We start from the raw sequence: 19,245 nt of genomic DNA, 5'->3' as shown, positions 1-19,245 counted from the left end.
TGTTTTTCAACAGATGTGCCACTGCGTCCCCTGCTCACACTCCCATCAATGCCACTGCTGCTGTCCAATAACTCTCCCATCCCACTCCTCAGAGTCCTTCATCTCACCTTCACACCTCCTTCTACTACTCAGTGACCATCCCTCCACCCCTCAGCTGGCCACCGTTACTTTAGAGGAAACATCACCGCCGAAGATGTTAAATGACAGTTGGTGAAACACCACCCTTGCAAGGCTGCAGAGCCTGACAGTGTCAGCCCGAGGAAGGGCCAAACTCGCCCTGAGGCGGCTGAGGTCATTCAATATCTCCCAGACTTTGCTCAGGATGTTTGATGAATCTGTGGTGGCCTGTGCCATCCTGTAGGCTGTGGTGTGTTGGGGCAGCAACCTGAAGGTGGAGGACACCAACAGGCTGAACAAACTGATCTGGAAGGCCTGTAACGTTGTTGGAGTGGAGCTGGATACTCTGACAGTGGTGTCAAAAAGAAGGATCCTGTCCAAGATGCAGGCCATCTTGGACAAGTCTCATCCTACATATATATATATATATATATATATATATATATATATATATATATATATATATATATATATATATATATAGCAATAGAGGCTCAGATCTACCACACCAGACAAGACCCAAGGTGTAGGTTGTGCAAGGAGGCCCCTGAGACAGTCCAGCACATAATAGCAGGGTGCAAGATGCTGGCAGGGAAAGCATACATGGAACGACAGAACCAAGTGGCGGGCATAGTGTACAGGAACATCTGTGCAGAATATGGACTGGAAGCCCCGAGATCAAAGTGGGGAAAAACCCCCAAAAGTGGTGGAGAATGACCGAGCTAAGATCCTGTGGGACTTCCAGATCCAGACAGACAAGATGGTAATGGAGAACCAACCGGACATTGTGGTGGTGGATAAACAACAGAGGAAAGCCGTTGTGGTGGATGTAGCAATACCAAGTGACTACAACATCAGGAAAAAGGAGCATGAGAAACTGGAGAAATACCAGGACCTCAGGGAGGAACTGGAAAAGACCTGGAAGGTGAAGACCACAGTGGTGCCTGTGGTCATCGGGGCCCTCGGGGCAGTCACCCCCAAACTGGAGCAGTGGCTCAAACAGATCCCAGGAACAACATCAGACATCTCAGTCCAGAAATGTGCAGTTCTAGGCACAGCCAAGATACTGGAGGAGAACCTCAAGCTCCCAGGCCTCTGGTAGAGGACCTGATGAAACAGACCACCCGCGGAGGGTGAGAAGGGAATTTATTTATATATATATATATACACACAAAGTTTTGTACAAAGTTTTTTTTTTTACAAACTTTGTACTCATTATGTAAGATAGAGTAGCTATCAACAAATAAGCAATTTCCCCTTTGGGATCAGTAAAGAGTATTCTATTCTAATATTGCATGTGTTGGAAATATTATGTGTTGTTATCACATGTGTATAGATTATTGATCTTACCATAGCAGTCTTGTATTACTATAGATTATTGTGATTTTCACTTAGAAGTGTTGGCCTCTCACTGTCTGTGTTAAAAATTCAGACTGTTGTGTTGAAGACCTTCTCACACTGATAACAGCCCTCTGCCCTTGAGAGAAATCGCTCCCAAGGGAAAAGACGAAATGAACTTGTGTGTGTAGAACTTGCTGATAACTTGTCTCTTTTGTCTATCCCTCCCTTCTCTGAAAATAAAAGACGAGCTCTAACTGGAAGTTATCAGAACATGTGGTGGGCAGCTCGCTGGAGCGGTCCGCTGCGTCTTCTCCTTTCATGACAGCTTGGTAAAAACTCACATTAGTTGTCTGTGGTTCATTTTAAGTAGGTTGTCGAAAAATATCTATCAGCACGCCCCACTTTGCAGTTTTTTATTTGTTAAAAAAGTTTAAAATATCCAATAAATTCCATTCCACCTCACGATTGTGTCCCACGTTTTGTTGATTCTTCACAAAATAAAAATTTTAGATCTTTATGTTTGAAGCCTGAAAAATGGCATAAGGTTGAAAAGTTCAAGGGGGCCAAATACTTTTGCAAGGCACTGTATGTCTCTCTCTCTCTGTCTATATATATATATATATATATATATATATATATATATATATATATATATATATATATATAAAAAAAATAAATTCCCTTCTCACCCTCCGCGGGTGGTCTGTTTCATCCTCTGAGCTCGGGTCCTCTACCAGAGGCCTGGGAGCTTGAGGGTTCTGCGCAGTATCTTGGCTGTGCCTAGAACTGCACATTTCTGGACTGAGATGTCTGATGTTGTTCCTGGGATCTGTTTGAGCCACTGCTCCAGTTTGGGGGTGACTGCCCCGAGGGCCCCGATGACCACAGGCACCACTGTGGTCTTCACCTTCCAGGTCTTTTCCAGTTCCTCCCTGAGGCCCTGGTATTTCTCCAATTTCTCATGCTCCTTTTTCCTGATGTTGTAATCACTTGGTATTGCTACATCCACCACAACGGCTTTCCTCTGTTCTTTATCCACCACCACAATGTCCGGTTGGTTCGCCATTACCATCTTGTCTGTCTGGATCTGGAAGTCCCACAGGATCTTAGCTCGGTCATTCTCCACCACTTTTGGGGGTGTTCCCCACTTTGATCTCGGGGCTTCCAGTCCATATTCTGCACAGATGTTCCTGTACACTATGCCCGCCACTTGGTTATGTCGTTCCATGTACGCTTTCCCTGCCAGCATCTTGCACCCTGCTATTATGTGCTGGACTGTCTCAGGGGCCTCCTTGCACAACCTACACCTTGGGTCTTGTCTGGTGTGGTAGATCTGAGCCTCTATTGCTCTGTTGTTTAGGGCCTGTTCCTGGGCGGCCAGGATGAGAGCCTCTGTGCTGTCCTTGAGTCCAGCTTTCTCCAGCCATTGGTAGGTTTTCCTGACATCAGCCACTTCAGTTATTTGTCGGTGGTACATCCCATGTAGGGGCTTGTCCTCCCATGATGGTACTTCCAGCACCTTGTCTTCTGTTCCCCATTCCCTGAGACATTCGCTGAGCACATCGTCTGTTGAGGCTTTGTCCTTGATGTATTTATGGATCTTGGATGTTTCATCCTGGACAGTGGCTCTCACACTCACTAGTCCTCTGCCTCCTTCCTTACGGCTCGTGTACAGTCTCAGGGTGCTGGATTTGGGGTGGAACCCTCCATGCATGGTTAGTAGCTTCCTAGTCTTAACATCCGTGGCCTTCATCTCTTCTATTGGCCAGCTAATTATTCCGGCAGGGTATCTGATTACTGGTAAGGCATAGCTGTTTATTGCACGGATCTTGTTCTTGCCATTGAGCTGGCTTCTCAGGACTTGCCTTATTCGTTGGAGGTATTTGGCTGTGGCTCCTTTCCTTGTGACCTCATCGAGGTTGCCATTTGCTTGTGGTATTCCCAGGTACTTGTAGCTGTGCTCTATGTCTGCTATTGTTCCTTCTGGGAGTGAGACCCCTTCTGTGTGGGCGACCTTCCCTCTCTTTGTAACCATCCGACCACACTTCTCTAGTCCGAATGACATCCCAATGTCAGTGCTGTAGATCCTGGTGGTGTGGATCAGTGAGTCGATGTCTCGCTCGCTCTTGGCGTACAGCTTGATGTCATCCATGTAGAGGAGGTGACTGATCGTAGCCCCATTCTTGAGTCGGTATCCGTAGCCAGTCTTGTTGATGATTTGGCTGAGAGGGTTCAGGCCTATGCAGAACAGCAGTGGGGACAGAGCATCTCCTTGGTATATGCCACATTTGATGGACACTTGTGCAAGTGGTTTGCAGTTGGCTTCAAGGGTGGTTTTCCACAGCCCCATCGAGTTTGCAATGAAGGCTCTTAGAGTCCTATTGATGTTGTACATCTCTAAGCATTCAATGATCCAAGTGTGTGGCATTGAGTCATAGGCTTTCTTGTAATCAATCCAAGCGGTACACAGGTTGGTGTGTCGGGTTTTGCAGTCTCGGGCAACTGTGTGGTCTACAAGGAGTTGGTGTTTGGCTCCTCTGCTATTTATGCCTATGCCCTTCTGTGCCTTGCTCATGTATGTATCCATGTGCCCGCTTATCTTAGCCGCTATGATGCCTGACATGAGCTTCCATGTTGTAGAGAGACAGGTTATTGGCCGATAGTTGGATGGGACTGAACCCTTCGAGGGTTCCTTCAGTATCAGGATTGTACGCCCTTCAGTTAACCATTCAGGGTGAGTCCCATTTTGTAGCAGCTGGTTCAGTTGAGCTGCCAGTCGCTCATGGAGGGCAGTGAGTTTCTTAAGCCAGTAGGCATGGATCATGTCAGGTCCTGGTGCTGTCCAGTTTTTCATACCCGAGACTCTGTCTTGGACATCTGCCACAGTGATGGTTACCGGGGCTTGTTCAGGGAGGTTGCTGTGGTCCTCTCGTAGAGAGGTTAGCCACTGTGCATTGCTGTTGTGGGACGCCTCCCTTTCCCATATGCCTTTCCAGTATTGTTCAGTCTCCAGCCTGGGTGGGTCTGCTCTGTTGTTATTACCCTGCCATTGAGAGTACACTCTAGCTGGTTGGGTGGCGAAGAGCCGGTTAATCCTCCTGGCTTCTTTCTCTCTCGTGTATCTGTTTAGGCGGCTGGCCAAGGCTTGGAGCCTTTGTTTGGCAGTTTCGAGTGCTTCAGGTATGGGCACTTCCCTCCTTGTTATCTTGATCTTAGCCTCTAACCGTCTTTTCCATGGTGGGTATTGGGTCTCATTGTTGCTCTTATAACCAAGCATCTCAAGGATCACTGATGCTGAGTTGTATATCAGCTCATTGGTTTCTGTTATGGTGGTGGTAGGGATCGTTCTCAATGCCGAATTCACATTTTCAATGAGACTTTCTGATGGTACTTCACTCAGCCGTTGTAATTGGCGTCGGGGTCGTCTGGTGTTCATTCGGACCATGATTCTCTCTCTCAGGTCAGTTGCTGCCTCATTCAGCTCAGATGGTTCGTTCATTACTGGGGCTACATACCCAGTCTCTGGGCGGGGAGTTGTAGTTGACTCCCTTCTGACCTGGCATCCTGGCTCCTTCCCGTAGCACTTGTGTCGTACCTCGTCAATCTCCAGTTGTGACAGCAGTTGCCATTTGCGGATGTTGGAACACTGAGCTACTAGTTGTTTGGCAGTTAGTGTTGACTGGGGATGTCGAGCTAACCATTCCTCCCACAGTCTTTGCATGTAGCCCCTCTGACTAGGATTACTTGAGTAGTAGCATTCCAACAGATCCATGTTTTCACCTCTTGCCCATTTCCGTCTTGTTCCAGTAGCCCACTTTTCATCAGGGTGCTCTGGTCCCCCAGCACCTGACGCAGACCTTGTTTGACCGGGCGACGTCTGAGCCGGCATGTCATGCTTATTTGTGTCTCTCATGGTATGAGGTAGGCTATATAGCTCCAAGGGTCTTGCCTAAGGACCCACACTGACAGCTCAATGTCACCGTTGTAACTTTTTGCCCCAGCCCCCAGCCTGGCCTCGAACCCGGGTCTCCCGGGTGGAAGACTGGTGACTTACCTATTGAGCTATACAGTCAGCTATATATATATATATATATATATATATATATATATATATATATATATAGGTTTATGTGCTTTTGCATATATAATTTATGCTTCTAAAATTATATTGTTTGATATATATGGAATATATCAAACATGTATGTTTGATATTTATATATCTTACCATTACATTTTCCCATTTAAATTGTAATAAATTATAGTGAATGTTCATAAATGCAAAATTTATGAACATTTACGTCAGGATATGTCAACCCTGACATTATATACTTATGTTCAATTTGCTGCAATATATATAAAGTGACACTCATTTGTATATTTTGCAATACATATCAATATTACATGGATATATAATATTTTATAATACATGAATCTTCAATATATAATTAAATGTATTTACCACATATATTAGAAATTTAAAAGGGGAGATAATACATTAGAATTTATTACAATGGATTTCCAAATATATGTTGTTTTTATAAGGGATGGTGTTGTAATTGATAAACAATCCCCTGAATATTTCCCCATCACTTACCTCTCACCAGGGCTTTGAGGAGAATTGTGTCGAAGTCATCAGAGCCCTCTTGTTCTCCATGAAAAACAGTAATGAGATCTCTCCTCTGATAAATACTCAAAGCCTGGACAAACAAACACAAAAGGCAAACAATCATTATTTGAAACAATGTAATACTTTATCATTAATGCCTATGTATTCAGCTAACCCAATACACACACCATAAATCATCAGTTAATATTACCGTCTTATGGTAAAAAAACAAACAAAACTTATAATTTAATCTAAAATCAACCTATATTTAAAAATTTAGGTTTGGAATTTTAAAAGGTTGAGGGAACAGAAATTATGACCCTGCAAAGCACTGAAACTATGGAGGACCAAAACTGATATAATTAAAAATAAAAGCACAAATATACAGTTACCTCCAAAGGTATTGGAACAGCAAGGCAATACTGTTCTCATGCTTCATTTGTGTTGTACACTGAAGACATTTGGGTTTAACATTCAAACAGAGGGTGGTGTGTCCTGAGTAGTTTAATACATCTACATGTAAAAACCAGGAAGAAAAAACCTGCAGTATCTTTTCTTCACGCACTGAAGGAGCTGCTCAGTGCTGTCAGAGAGAGGTGCATATTTATTTTTGATTGATTGTTTTTACATATTTTAATAAAATATCGTCACATGAATGTCGCCATGTTGTTCAAGCTGCAATGCATTCTGCGTAAGGGATGTCTGCTTGGTCAGACTGAGTTGGCGTCCAGCCAAAACAGTGATGATGTGAGGATGTGGGTTTTCTGTGAATGTACTTTGTTTATTTTATTGCTCAAACAAAACATGGACATTTTCTGTTGATACTCAGTTGGACATTCCTCAGTTATAAATAACTGTCAATATTGTACAGCTTGTAGCCCTTCATTTGTTTTTTATGTTTTATTGTTGCATGAATCATGCTTCGATTGTTTCTCATTTTGCTGTTATTCACATGAGATCAGCTGTTGTCCTCGCCACAATCGCATCATTCCTCCTACTGCGCATTTTCTTGAAGTCTCAGAAAAATCACAATCAGCCTACAAAACAATAGCTCAGCTCTCTCTTCTTCTTTTGTCGCAGAAAAAACAACTTGTGTTAGGTCCCATGGTAACAAAGAATAGCACATGGCGCCTGGAGGTGGGGCACTATACTTCCCACAGACAGGAGGCATCACCCTGCTACAGAGCCGAGCCAGATCGGTGGAAACGTGGTCACTCTGAAGTAGAGCCGGTGGAAAAGGGGCAATTTAGCCCCTGTGTTGTCGTGTCAAGCCCCTGATTATTAACTGTATTTAACTTCACGTCTTTTGTTCCCCCCTGGATCCTAGTCATTGTCATGTCATAGTTTGTCCATAGCTTGTCACTGTTAGTTTACCTGAGTTTGTGACAGTGTCTTGTTCCTTACCTGTGGTTCCTGGTGTTGTATACAGCTTTGGACATCATTAAGCTAATTTTCTCCATTTACCCCAGGGTCTGATCGCCATTCAGTCCTCATCAACAATAACCCACTTCATGACAGAAGGATTCAGCCAAAGAAGATGAGATTCGTGATTCCTTCAGAGGAAGACAGAAGACCCTGGAATTGGAGAGGTAGGAATATTTTGTGCACTTCTGTGTGGTGTGCTCCCAACTCTGCACAAAGTCACTGCGATGGTCAGGAGCCCATTCTTGCTTTGGAAGCCTACCTCTGGGGGTATGAGTGGTCAACACTTTGAATTTCCTCTATCTGGAGGTTACCAGTACCAACACCCCACATTCTATCTACGAGGGTTGGCCAAGCTCTGGGATGCTGCCATTGAAGTCAGCTCTGTGCCGCCTCCGGTTCCAAATCTTTGACAACTCAGATTGCCTCCCCCGGTTCCGCTTCCATGAATTGTCCGAGCTTTACCACAGCCAGCCCCATGGCTTCTCTAAGAGCCTTCCAGTGTCCCTGAGCCTGCCAAAGGGTCCCTGCCAGGCCTCTGGATGACCTTTGGGGGTTCCAGTGTTGATGCCACCGTCGGATGAATCTTAACTTCGTAAATGAAACAATGAATGATGCATACCTCTGATCAGACTGGGGATCCGGGTAAGTAGTTCTATAGCTCTGTGTCCAGTCCGGTAACAGCTGTTTAGAGTCCAGTCTTCATCCAGACATACACGGGGGTGGCAGTAGTGCTGCCGGCACTGCTGCCGCAGAGCTCTGTTAGTACTTAAAAGAACTTCCAGCACTGCCTGTCTTTGATGTTTTTCCCGGCGTCTGTAGCTCTGTGTCCAGTCTGATAAATTGTATTTAGAGTCTAGTTTTCAGTGCAGCGTCGGATCAGTGGTTTCACATTCAGTACCGGCGGCAGTGGCAAGCTCTGTTGGCATTTAAAAATGCCTTCACCGCTGCCTGTCCTTGATGTTTCTCCCAGCGTTTTTTGCCATCTAGCCGGTGGCAGGGGGTTTAGGTGGTTTGTGGATAAAAACTGTCGGAATTTCATTTGTTTTTAGCTTCTGAAGGTATTGTAGAGCCTTCGTAAGTTATGCTTGTACAAATGACATAAAGTCTTCTGGAGAGAAATGTTGAGAGCATAAACACAGGTCCTTCGGAAGTTGTGTTTGGCTCTCTCCCATTGTGCTGTGCTTTTTACATGGGAAGCAATCCAGATTCACCTTACTGTTTCTTTCCAATTGTTCAGATACTGCACGGTAAGCTAATGCTGATGTGTGTTCTTTTTCCATCTACACTCATTTTCAATCAGTAAGAATATTAATGAAAAGTTAAAGTATTTCAGTATCTCAGCTCATAAAACCATTATAGATTAATTACATACACAGGTGTTTTAAAGCTTTTATTTGTGTTAATCATGATTTCTTCGTTACAACTAATGAAAACATGATATTTAAGATTAGAATAATACATCAACAGTAAAAAATATATTTAATATCTGCTTAAAGCTTATTTTCAAAAAGTACTTTTAATCTGACATACAAGACTATTTTTAACTCATTCTAATTTATTAAATATGTGTTGGGAACCGGGGTTTTGGCTCTTTGTTGGGGATTTTCTGTTGCCTGCTGCTTCCCCCTTCATCCACTAAATCAGTGTTTCTCAATTCCGGTCCTCACAGCGCCCCTGCTCTGCATGTTTTAGATGTGCCTCTATTCCAGAACAGCTGATTCAAATGATTGCATGACCATCAAGTACTGCAGAAGCCTGTTAATCACCCAGAGATACAATTCATGCGTGTAGCAGAAGGGAAATACCTAAAACATGCAGGACAGGGGGGCGGTGAGGACCAGGGTTGAGAAACATTGCGCTAGATGGTGCCTGCTGATTGGTCTCACCAGTGATCTATCATCTAATCATCTAGGAGTACAGGTCCTTCTCAAAAAATTAGCATATTGTGATAAAGTTCATTATTTTCCATAATGTAATGATAAAAATTAAAATGTCATATATTTTAGATTCATTGCACACCAACTGAAATATTTTAGGTCTTTTATTGTTTTAATACTGATGATTTTGGCATAGGTCATGAAAACCCAAAATTCCTATCTCAAAAAATTAGCATATCATGAAAAGGTTCTCTGAACGAGCCGTTAACCTCATCATCTGAATCAACGCAGTAACTCTAAACACCTGCAAAAGATTCCTGAGGCTCAGGGTATCATTGAATTGATATTGATATGAATTGAATTCAGCTACACAAAAGAAAATTGGGAGAACCCGAAATGGCAACAGTCCCTCATGACAAAAATAAATAGAAATGCCAAAGCAAATAAAGATTAGTTAAGGGCTTTGTTCAAGTTTTTCATGGACATGTGGCAACAAATTTCTTCCACTCCTAAATGAGTCATAGTTATTTATTCTCCCTTGCCCTGTTTGCCTCACCTGTAATTAACAATTGCATTTGTGACAACACCCATGCTTTCTAAGAAAACTCAACATGTTTTCTTAGAAAGCATGGGTTTCTATGGCTGTTATCTAGAATCTAGGAACTTACAGTATCGACCAGTTTTTCGAACTCGGCCTCAGCTGGGAAGTGTTTCCGGGCCTTCTCACGAACCCAGTCACAGAACTCTGCGCTGACACTCTTGTCAGCCTCCCCATCTGCTGCAGGAGGGGTAGGGCTGAGGACCACTGCTGTGATGAAATCTGCTGCCTTACCAGAACCAGCAAGAACCAACCAGGGCGTTGCTTTTTTGAGGGATGTGTCTATTCTCTGAGCCAGTTAATGAAAAAACACACATCAAATTACTACAACAGGGTACTGCAAATTGAGGAGTGTAACAGAGAACAAGCAGGACTAGCATGATTAAAGTAATGTCAGACATTTTCAGTAAAAGTGTTATAATCCCCAAAACAATGTTTGACAGCAGACATCTTATGATACTTTGAAGAATAAAGCTCTGTTAACTAGTGTTTAAACAGTGCATCTAGCTGAGGAGACAAGTGTTACCAAATGAGACAAGATTTTAATATTTCTGGGGAATCTAAAAAATTCCTAATACTTAGGGAATTTTAATCAACCCTTCTAAGTGTTAATTAAAAGAAAAATCCTTCTTTCAAAGACTGTTATTGTTGCTGACTAGTCTGGTCCAGGTTTAACTGGTCCATATATTGTTTGTTTATGCTTGTGTGTTTTAGAGGTAAATTAGAAATGAACATTTTATGTTTTCCCATAATGAAGGTCTCATAAATGTTTTAAAAATTCCTGCTCAGACCAGAGATATTCAGTTTAGCTTTGCCCTCTCCAGTTAATATAACTTATGTAGAGATTCTAAAATAGTCACGGACCAGTGTAGCTGGATCAAGTTTCAAAGCCATTTTGTCAATGCAGACTCGCATGTTCTCTCACTTTTTTAAAGACAGGTGGGACAAAAACAATTTTCATCTGAAAGTAGAATAAGATGACATTTTCTTCCCATCAGTTTTTAGTGCCACTTCCAGTACCCTGGGTTTGCAGCCATCGTATACCCAGTCATTTATGTACTTTCTATTCCTAGCCTCCTTAGGACACAGACTTTTTTGTGTAGTTTTTGTCTGTGGTGACCTCCTCTGTTGCTGATAGCTGCAGAGTGTGGCCCGAAGTGTCAATGATGAGAAATGCATCATTCCCCACGGGGGAACAATCCCCCGTGGGCCAAACACATTGGACTTTGTGAAAATATTTCCTAGCACAAAGTTTGTCCTTCCTGTGTTTGTAGTCCAGATCAAAAGTAAAAGAACATGTCTTGATTTATTCCATTATTGCTGTACCTTTCCTTGGGGCCTGAACGAACTTGCCATAAGTTATTATTGAGGTGTGCTGATCGATTGGCTCATTTCTGAGAAAAAGTGTATGATCTGATTAATATGACTTATGTATTATTTATGGTACTGAGAACCATACTGCTAAATATTATTTTACTAATTGCAGGTTTTTCAGTTGTCCTTTTGACTGAATAGCTGCTGCATTGTGCCTGCAAGTATTTTGCATGTTTATGTCTAAATTAGGTGAATTTATTGCCAGATCATTTTTCCATTTTGCCAGATCACATAGTAGCATTTATGTCTAAAGCGAAAAATTAACAGTCAATCCAGGTGATCGGCAGAGATCAGCCCTCATGGGTGATCGGCATCGGAATCAGCAGCAAAAAACCTGATCGGAGCTTCCCTAGTTATTAAATATAATAAAACTCTTTTCCACTTTCAGGCATTCTCACGGAAGTTGAGATCTACGCGATTTATTTAAAATCTATTACAATTGCATATTTGGCAAAATATGAAATACCTTTACTTGGCTCTAAAGCTGTAACCCTCATAAGACTATCTAAATGGGTACAACTCACAGGACAGTGGAAGGTTCTGGTAACTTAGGTTTTTGACAAAAATGTTCCAGGTCACATATTTGAAAAAACAAACCTTTAGAAACAATCATTTGCAGTACAAAATGCAGTGCTGAATTCATGAATGAGTTTCCTCACCTCCAACATTCTGGTTTCTCCTGAGATAAGCATGCAAAGGACAGGAATTTCAATACTGCCACTACCTGTTGTTGGGTGAAGAAAACATAAAATATATATTTTTTATGCAGCAAGAAGCTTAGCTATCCAGGGAACTGACTTCTTCCCACATTTCATTGTATCTTGGGTGTAACCCTCAGCAACAAATACAAGTCCTATAGACCTAGTTGCAAAAACTTAATGGATCAAACTGATTTGTTAGAAAGGATGTCTTCTTTAGTTAAATCAGAAAAAGTTGAAGGCAATGTCAATAATTAAAACTTGTTTATTGTTCCCTCTTCAAATACATAACAGAAATGGCAAAAGACGATATTCTGTTGAAGCTCAAACTGCTGTCAAGCAATAATTGTTTTATGAAGGGGTATTTGGTTAATGACATTTTGGTGATATATAAGTTATATTAGAAAGATTGGCATAAACAGCCTATCTTTGTTGCATAATGCATCATGCAACAACCGGGTGGATTGTCTGTTTCTCTTCCTTGGATCACTTTTCATAGGTTGTGGAGACCACAGAATCCAGAAACAGCAGTTGGAAAGATGTCTCATGTCTGATTTATTTCCTAATTACTGTCTTACACAGGAAAAACATAGGCATGATGTGCTAACATGCTGGTAGGGAAGCTTAAAGTAAAGTAGCCCACAGGATCACCTGACCTTTGAAGCCGTGGTGTTTTTGTGCTGAGGATAATTAGAACACAAAAATAACTTCCCAATTTGATTGATTGGTTCCTGAACTACCTGAAATGTAGTTCTCCAAATTCCAGCACGGTCAATGTTAACAAGTCTAAGCAGTGTGTCTATGATTTAAATCAACAAAGAAGAATCAGAAATGAGAACAATGAGGTATGAATAGTGTGCATGTTTTTTAGCTGTTTACATGATCATTTGGTTAGCTGATGGTTTTTATACCATAATGTCAATTCCACACAATTTCATGATACTTTTGTCAAAATAAATAGTATGTCAATCTCTTTTCTTTTAAAAACTTTAGACACAAAAGTCCGTCTCACCCCAGATGCCTGTGCGCTGATGGGAAATGTAGTCCTCCAGATTAACTTGAAAGACTGTCTCTCCGCCTCGCTGACCAATACTCCCATTGTCCACCAAGAGGAAAGCTTGGCAGCTGTTGTCCAAAGAGTATGTATCATGTGTTGTGTTCTGGACATAGTAACGAGCTGGAAAACTTCCCTTCAGACCGGCAACACAAGAATCCAGTGGTTACCAAAGCCATTGTTTTCATGCTGAGGTTTGTAACATTAGACACTTCACACTCTGCAGTGGAACAAAACACAATAGATTCAGTACCTGGGTATTGACAAGCTGCTGTCTGTTGTGTACCAGACCCCAAGGCGTCACTCCAATCGCAATGACTTTTTTCTGGGACACAGTTGAAGCTGCAGCCCCATGGTCTTTCACAGCCTCTCCTACGCAGCGGGAAACACCCTCTTTCAACCCCCCTGTCAAAATCCATGCCCCTGGACAAATACAGTTAGTTACAAGGAAGTATGGCTTGACTAAAAACATGGAGGAAATACCAAACAATGTAATCAGTTAAAGGCATTAACCTAAAGCATGAAGGCAGAATCATTCAAAAATGTCAATGTTTTTTCTGAATGTTGTGTGATAGAATAACATGAGGAAGAAACAGAAGTATTGGTGATGATGTTTAGATTTTTTAGGGATGTACAAAAATGCAATTGTACCTAAAATTATTCACCCCGATTGGAAATTAGGTTTGTTGGAAAAAATTAAACATTGCAGCTCTTTGCACTGAAAAAAATCAAGCAAGAACAAATATAGCTCAATATGATTAGTATTGAAAGTGTTTTCTCCAAGTAAAACTCAAAATGCCAGTTTTAAGAACTACTACAATCTCATAATTGTTTAAACCTCTTCATGGCAAACATTATTACTTCCTAGAGCACTCTATTACTCTTATAACCTGCTACAAATTAAATTAATAGTTAGTGACCAGGTTCAAGTAGGTATGGGAGGGTCGTTTTTGTATTTATTTCTGTAGCAAAATGTGATTAAATCAGAGATGGACATGCTAGCAGCCGGGTAGCTTTATCAGAATGTCGCACAGCAACAGCCTTCTGATTCTGATTTTTGACCCGGCTTCATAGCTCTGTTTAGCGAGTGCACAGCAAATTCAAAAGTGTTAAATGTTTTGGTGTCAGTAGACTTTCTGCAAAAGCAGAGTTAATTTTACTCTAATAGAGTCACATTCTGTATATGTAAGTCTGGGGTGTATATTATTAATAGCTAAAATCCAGTGTTAAAACAAAGTGTTTCCGTATCAAATCTAGAGGTGTTAAAATAGAATCAATAACTCTTTACTTCTTAACTCTGAACTCCACCAGCGGCTCTAACACTGAAGGAGTTAATTCACTGACTCCACCCAGAATCACAGATTCCCACCGAAGCGACAGAAGCCAAGTCATTTCAGGACTATTTACTTTCCACATGTCTGACTTATTTACTGCTCTTGGTAAGTCATTTTTTTCTGAGATGGTTTATAACTATTATTTTGAGTTGAGCTCAACCTGTATGATAGACGTCATGTTCGCCACACGGCTCGGTGTTAGCATGTTTAGCTTAGCATGCCGAAAGTTAGCGGAGTATCAGTGTTGGAAAAAATCAGGCCGGTGAACATTCAGTCAAATTATAGGCTAACTTGAACAGATCCGTAATAATCTGGAGAATGTTGTTTCATGATGTTGAACGTTTACATGCATATCGGTCAGATTTATCAAGCTTTCTGATCGATTTTTTTCCCTTTGTAAAAATGTAAAATGTAAAAGGCTTTTTCATGTTGATAGCATTATTCCCGCTGTTGTGTCTTCTTACATACGTTTTGCAGCATGTTTTAATCCTTTTATTGCCTTTTTGTATATTAGATCCAGTCTGGTTGAGGATGAATCTCCAGTCGTCAGCCTAACCTCTCCCTCCTGATCCCTCCATGGATTCTTCAAGATTCAAGCTCCAAAAATGATTATGTAAGTGTTAATATCTCTGAAACTCTACATTTCTGTAACTGATTCTTGTTGTTAGAGTTGTATTAAAATGTATTCCTTCGTGCCATTCCTCATTGTTATGTTTTTTGTTCGTTATGATCCAGACACCGACACCAACTGTCCTACTCAGACTGAAGACTGTCTGATGCAGTAGAGGAGAATGTTGGTGTCTCCTGCCAAACGTCACAAACAGCCCAACAACCTGGAGACAGTCTGTTAGAGAGTGGACATCTCTCTGGTGGAGTCAGAGAGGAACTGACTCTTATCAACAGAAACAGAAACTGGATAAGAAATGATGGATCTGAATATCAGGTTGGTCTGTTATGTACAGTAATATCTGGCAATCCACCTGTTAAAAGAAAATGTACTCTATCATATCACATGAACTGCTTGTTTTACTTTATCCACCTTGTACTTTGAACAATTTCATCCATATGGTATTGAGGAAAAATGTATTAATCATACTGCAGTTTGTATTACACAGCTGATATGTCAGACCTTTTAATAAGCAATATGTGAATGAAAGTGACATGTGAAATATGCACATTATTCCATGTTGTAATATGTTTTGTAATTATGGTGCATATTTTGAAATAAATGCATTTGAGAAAATTATTGCCTCTTTATTAAATGTTTATTTTCCAAAGAATTTTTAAAAGTTCAAAACAATAAAATACCTATTTAATATTAATTACAAATAACTTATTGAGTAAAAAAATACTCTGAAAGTTAATATTAAGATCTAACACTGAATTAGTGTTAGTAAGTGTTAAATTATTAACTTCACCAGATTTGATATCTGACACTTTATAAGAGTTAAGGTACTAACTCTCCAAAAAGAGTTAAATTAACACTTTCTGGTGTGGACCCATATAGACACTTTAAAAGTGTTGAAATCAAATCTGACAGAGTTAATCTGGGCCTCCTGGATTTGCTGTCCGGAAAGACATAGTTTTAATACACTGAACAAAATATGAATAATACCCCATGTCAAATATCAGAGTTTTATGGACATGTGGGTTACACAATATATAGAGAAACTCAAAATATATTCTCAGTAATTACGTATCTTCATATCGCTGTACATCCCTTTGAATGTCATCCAATATGCTAATGTCACACTCCTGCATAACTTGCGACATCTGAAGCATTATGGCCTGTGACGATATTTGACTTTTAGGGGTGGCCTTTTATGGTTCCCAGTTCAAGGATTGTCCAGTTGTTGCTCATTTAGTCTTATCTCCCATTGGACATGCCCCATCCATGCCCTGAGTAAAAAAACTATTCGCTGAGTAATGCTCAGTGACACTAGATTGGATTAAAAATTATACACAAATCAAGAGAAATATTATTTTTGCACAATAAAATGTTGTCCTGTGAAAGACTGGCGACCTGTCCAAGCTGTACTCTTGCCTAAAACGTTCACTGGAGATAGGCACCAGCGCCCCTCCCCACTCCAATAGGAACAAAGGTGTATAGAAAATGGATGGATGACAATAAAATGTCAGCAAATGCTCATTTACAGTTGTTAACTCGACATTGCAACAATATTTGACATGGGGTTTTTATATTTTTGTTCAGTATAGTTTGTCATTTTTCCAAAGCATTGTATGAATGCAAATTATGCCAAATACAAAATTTTAATTTCTTTGCACTGCAAGGGGATCTATTTATTCTGTTTCAACTGATGTCACCAAGGAGACAGAGTGATGTGCAGATTGGGACTGTTGTAAACTAGACAGATTGATAAGTCTTCAAAAGTAAATTTTACTCCAATACCTATAATTTGTGCTGATCTTGGGCATTTCAATAATTATGTGTGAAGGAGACATTTCCCATTCAACTATGAAAAATATTTTGTTTGGACCCCCCAGAAAAATATTATATGCCCTTACATATGTGTGGGTGAGAGGGTTAGGGTTAGGTCAGAAAAGGGGTATGGTTAGGTTAAGAGTTAAGAAATGGTGAAGGTTTAAGAATATGTGAGAGGGGGGGAAAATAGTGGAGAAAAATAGGGGGGTTGAGAATGTTAGGGTTAGGCAAGAAGGAAGGTGTGGTTAGGTTAAGAGTTAAGGATTGGTGAAGGTTCAGAATAGGGGATAGGGAGGGGGGGAGAAAGAAGAAAGGAATAAAGGTGGGGGGAGAAGGAGAGAGAAAAAAGACAGGGTTTTTTTAGAGAAAATTGGTGGGGTTAGGTTAATAGTTTGGGTTTTGTTAAGAGTTGACAGAGGGAGAGGGAGGGAGTAGAAACATGGTGGGGGGGGGGTTAGTTTGGTTCTAATTGGTTCTCAGTAAAGGTTTTAAGTTTTATCCTGGTTTACAGTTTTACTGGTTGGGGTTCTGTCTGTTCAGGTTTAGTTTTCCCAAAATATTTTAGGTGTGTGGGTGTGTGTGTGTGCGCGTGTGTGTGTGCGTGCGTGTGTATGCACTGCTAACAAGCAAACATAACTTGTGTCATTAGGTGATAGAAAGTTTGGGCTTAATCAATCAATCAATCAATCAAGTTTTATGTGTATATCACATTTCAGCAGAAAGAGATTTTGAAAAAAAAAAGATAAAAACATTAAAATCCGCACCCCTTTTAGGACTCTAGTTAAACGTTGTCTAACTGGGACTCTAACCCACGTTTTAATAGGGCTACGAGTGGGAGACAGTACCCGCCTCTCTGGGGGGGCTTTACATCATTAAAACTAAACACAGCGTAAACAGTAAGAAAGAAATAAAAAGAAATTAATAAATAGATAAAAAGTAAAGATAAAAACATTAAAAACATCAAAGACATCAAAACCTGCACTCTAACCCTAATTTAGCCATAAGCAACTCTAAACAGGTGGGTTTTAAGTTGAGATTTAAAGGCACTCAGTGTTTCAGCTGTTTTACAGTTTTCTGGAAGTTTGTTCCAAATCTGTGGTGCTTAGAAACTGAATGCTGCTTCTCCTCGTTTGGTTCTGGTTCTGGGGATGCAGAGCAGAACCAGAACCAGAAGATCTGAGGGGTCTAGACGGTTGGTACAGCAGTAACAGATCTTTAAGGTTTTGTGGTGCTAAACCGTTCAGTGATTTATAAACTAACATCAGTATTTTAAAGTCTATCCTCTGAGCTACAGGGAGCCAGTGTAGGGACTTTAAAACTGGTGTTATGTCTCTATCTTCCTGGTTTTAGTGAGAACGCGAGCAGCAGCATCTAGATCAGCTGTTTGATTTATTAGTCAGACCTGTGAAGACGCTGTTGCAATAATCAATGCGGCTAAAGATAAACGCATGGATGAGTTTCTCTAGATCCTGCTGAGACATCAGTCCTCTAATCCTGGAGATGTTCTTCAGGTGATAGAAGGCCGACTTTGTGACTGTCTTAATGTGGCTCTGAAGGTTCAGGTCAGAGTCCATCACTACTCCCAGGTTTCGGGCTGATTGCTGGTTTTTAGTTGTACAAACCAGATTCCAAAAAAGTTGGGACACTAAACAAATTGTGAATAAAAACTGAATGCAATGATGTGGAGATGGCAAATGTCAATATTTTATTCGTAATAGAACATATATGGCAGATCAAAAGTTTAATCTGAGTAAATGTAACATTTTAAAGGAAAAATTTCACAGTGTCTACAAATCCCAAAAAAGTTGGGACAAGTAGCAATAAGTGGCTGGAAAAAGGAAATTGAACACTAAAGGAAATTGAAACACTAATTAGGTCAATTGACAACATGATTGGGTATAAAAAGAGCTTCTTAGAGTGTCAGTGTCTCTCTGAAGCCAAGATGGTAAGAGGATCACCAATTCCACCATTGTTGTGCAGAAAGATGGTGCAGCAATACCAGAATGGTGTTACCCAGCGTAAAATAGCAAAGACTTTTAAGTTATCATCATCAACCGTGCATAACATCATCAATCGCTGTGCGTAAGGGTCAAGGCCGTAAAACTCTACTGATGCTCGTGATCTCCGGACCATTAAACATCACTGCACCTCAAACAGGAATGCCACTGTCAAGGAAATGACAACATGGGCTCAGGAATACTTCCAGAAAGCCTCGTCAGTGAACACAATCCACCGGGCCATCCGCCGCTGCCAGCTGAAACTCTACCAGCTGAATTTCTAAGCTCCACCAGCTCAGCCATTTGCACTGGCCAGGAGTCATTTAAAATGGAGTGAGGCAAAATGGACGACTGTTCTGTGGTCAGATGAGTCACAATTTG

The 19,245-nt window shown here is 40.9% G+C and overlaps 1 protein-coding gene and 2 long non-coding RNA genes across 5 annotated transcripts in view; 2 read left to right on the top strand and 1 right to left on the bottom strand.

Annotated features, from left to right (window-relative positions):
• Positions 1-19,245, bottom strand: part of trpm4a (transient receptor potential cation channel, subfamily M, member 4a) — a 90,161-nt gene that overhangs the window by 53,919 nt on the left and 16,997 nt on the right. For all 3 annotated transcript variants that reach the window (XM_081609655.1, XM_008414995.3, XM_008414996.3), the window contains 5 exons: positions 13,344-13,513; positions 13,049-13,226; positions 11,998-12,062; positions 10,035-10,253; positions 6,053-6,155 (listed from right to left, as the gene is read on the bottom strand). In XM_081609655.1, coding sequence (XP_081465781.1) covers positions 6,053-6,155; positions 10,035-10,253; positions 11,998-12,062; positions 13,049-13,226; positions 13,344-13,513 — 735 coding nt within the window. The remainder of the gene's footprint in view (positions 1-6,052; positions 6,156-10,034; positions 10,254-11,997; positions 12,063-13,048; positions 13,227-13,343; positions 13,514-19,245) is intronic.
• The window catches only part of LOC145552454 (uncharacterized), a 39,175-nt gene that overhangs the window by 6,349 nt on the left and 13,581 nt on the right, over positions 1-19,245 (top strand). The window contains exon 2 of the long non-coding RNA XR_014088515.1: positions 7,534-7,653. This is a non-coding gene — a long non-coding RNA (uncharacterized LOC145552454). The remainder of the gene's footprint in view (positions 1-7,533; positions 7,654-19,245) is intronic.
• LOC145552453 (uncharacterized) lies at positions 14,190-15,667 on the top strand. Its single transcript, XR_014088514.1, has 2 exons — positions 14,190-15,037; positions 15,160-15,667. It is a non-coding gene; the product is annotated as an uncharacterized LOC145552453 (long non-coding RNA).

This window comes from Poecilia reticulata, chromosome 8, assembly GCF_904066995.2.
Source record: "Poecilia reticulata chromosome 8, P_reticulata-male-v2, whole genome shotgun sequence".
Classification (NCBI taxonomy): Eukaryota; Metazoa; Chordata; class Actinopteri; order Cyprinodontiformes; family Poeciliidae; genus Poecilia; species Poecilia reticulata.
The sequence above is the reverse complement of the archived record's forward strand: the minus strand, read 5'-3'. Positions and strand labels throughout refer to the sequence as shown.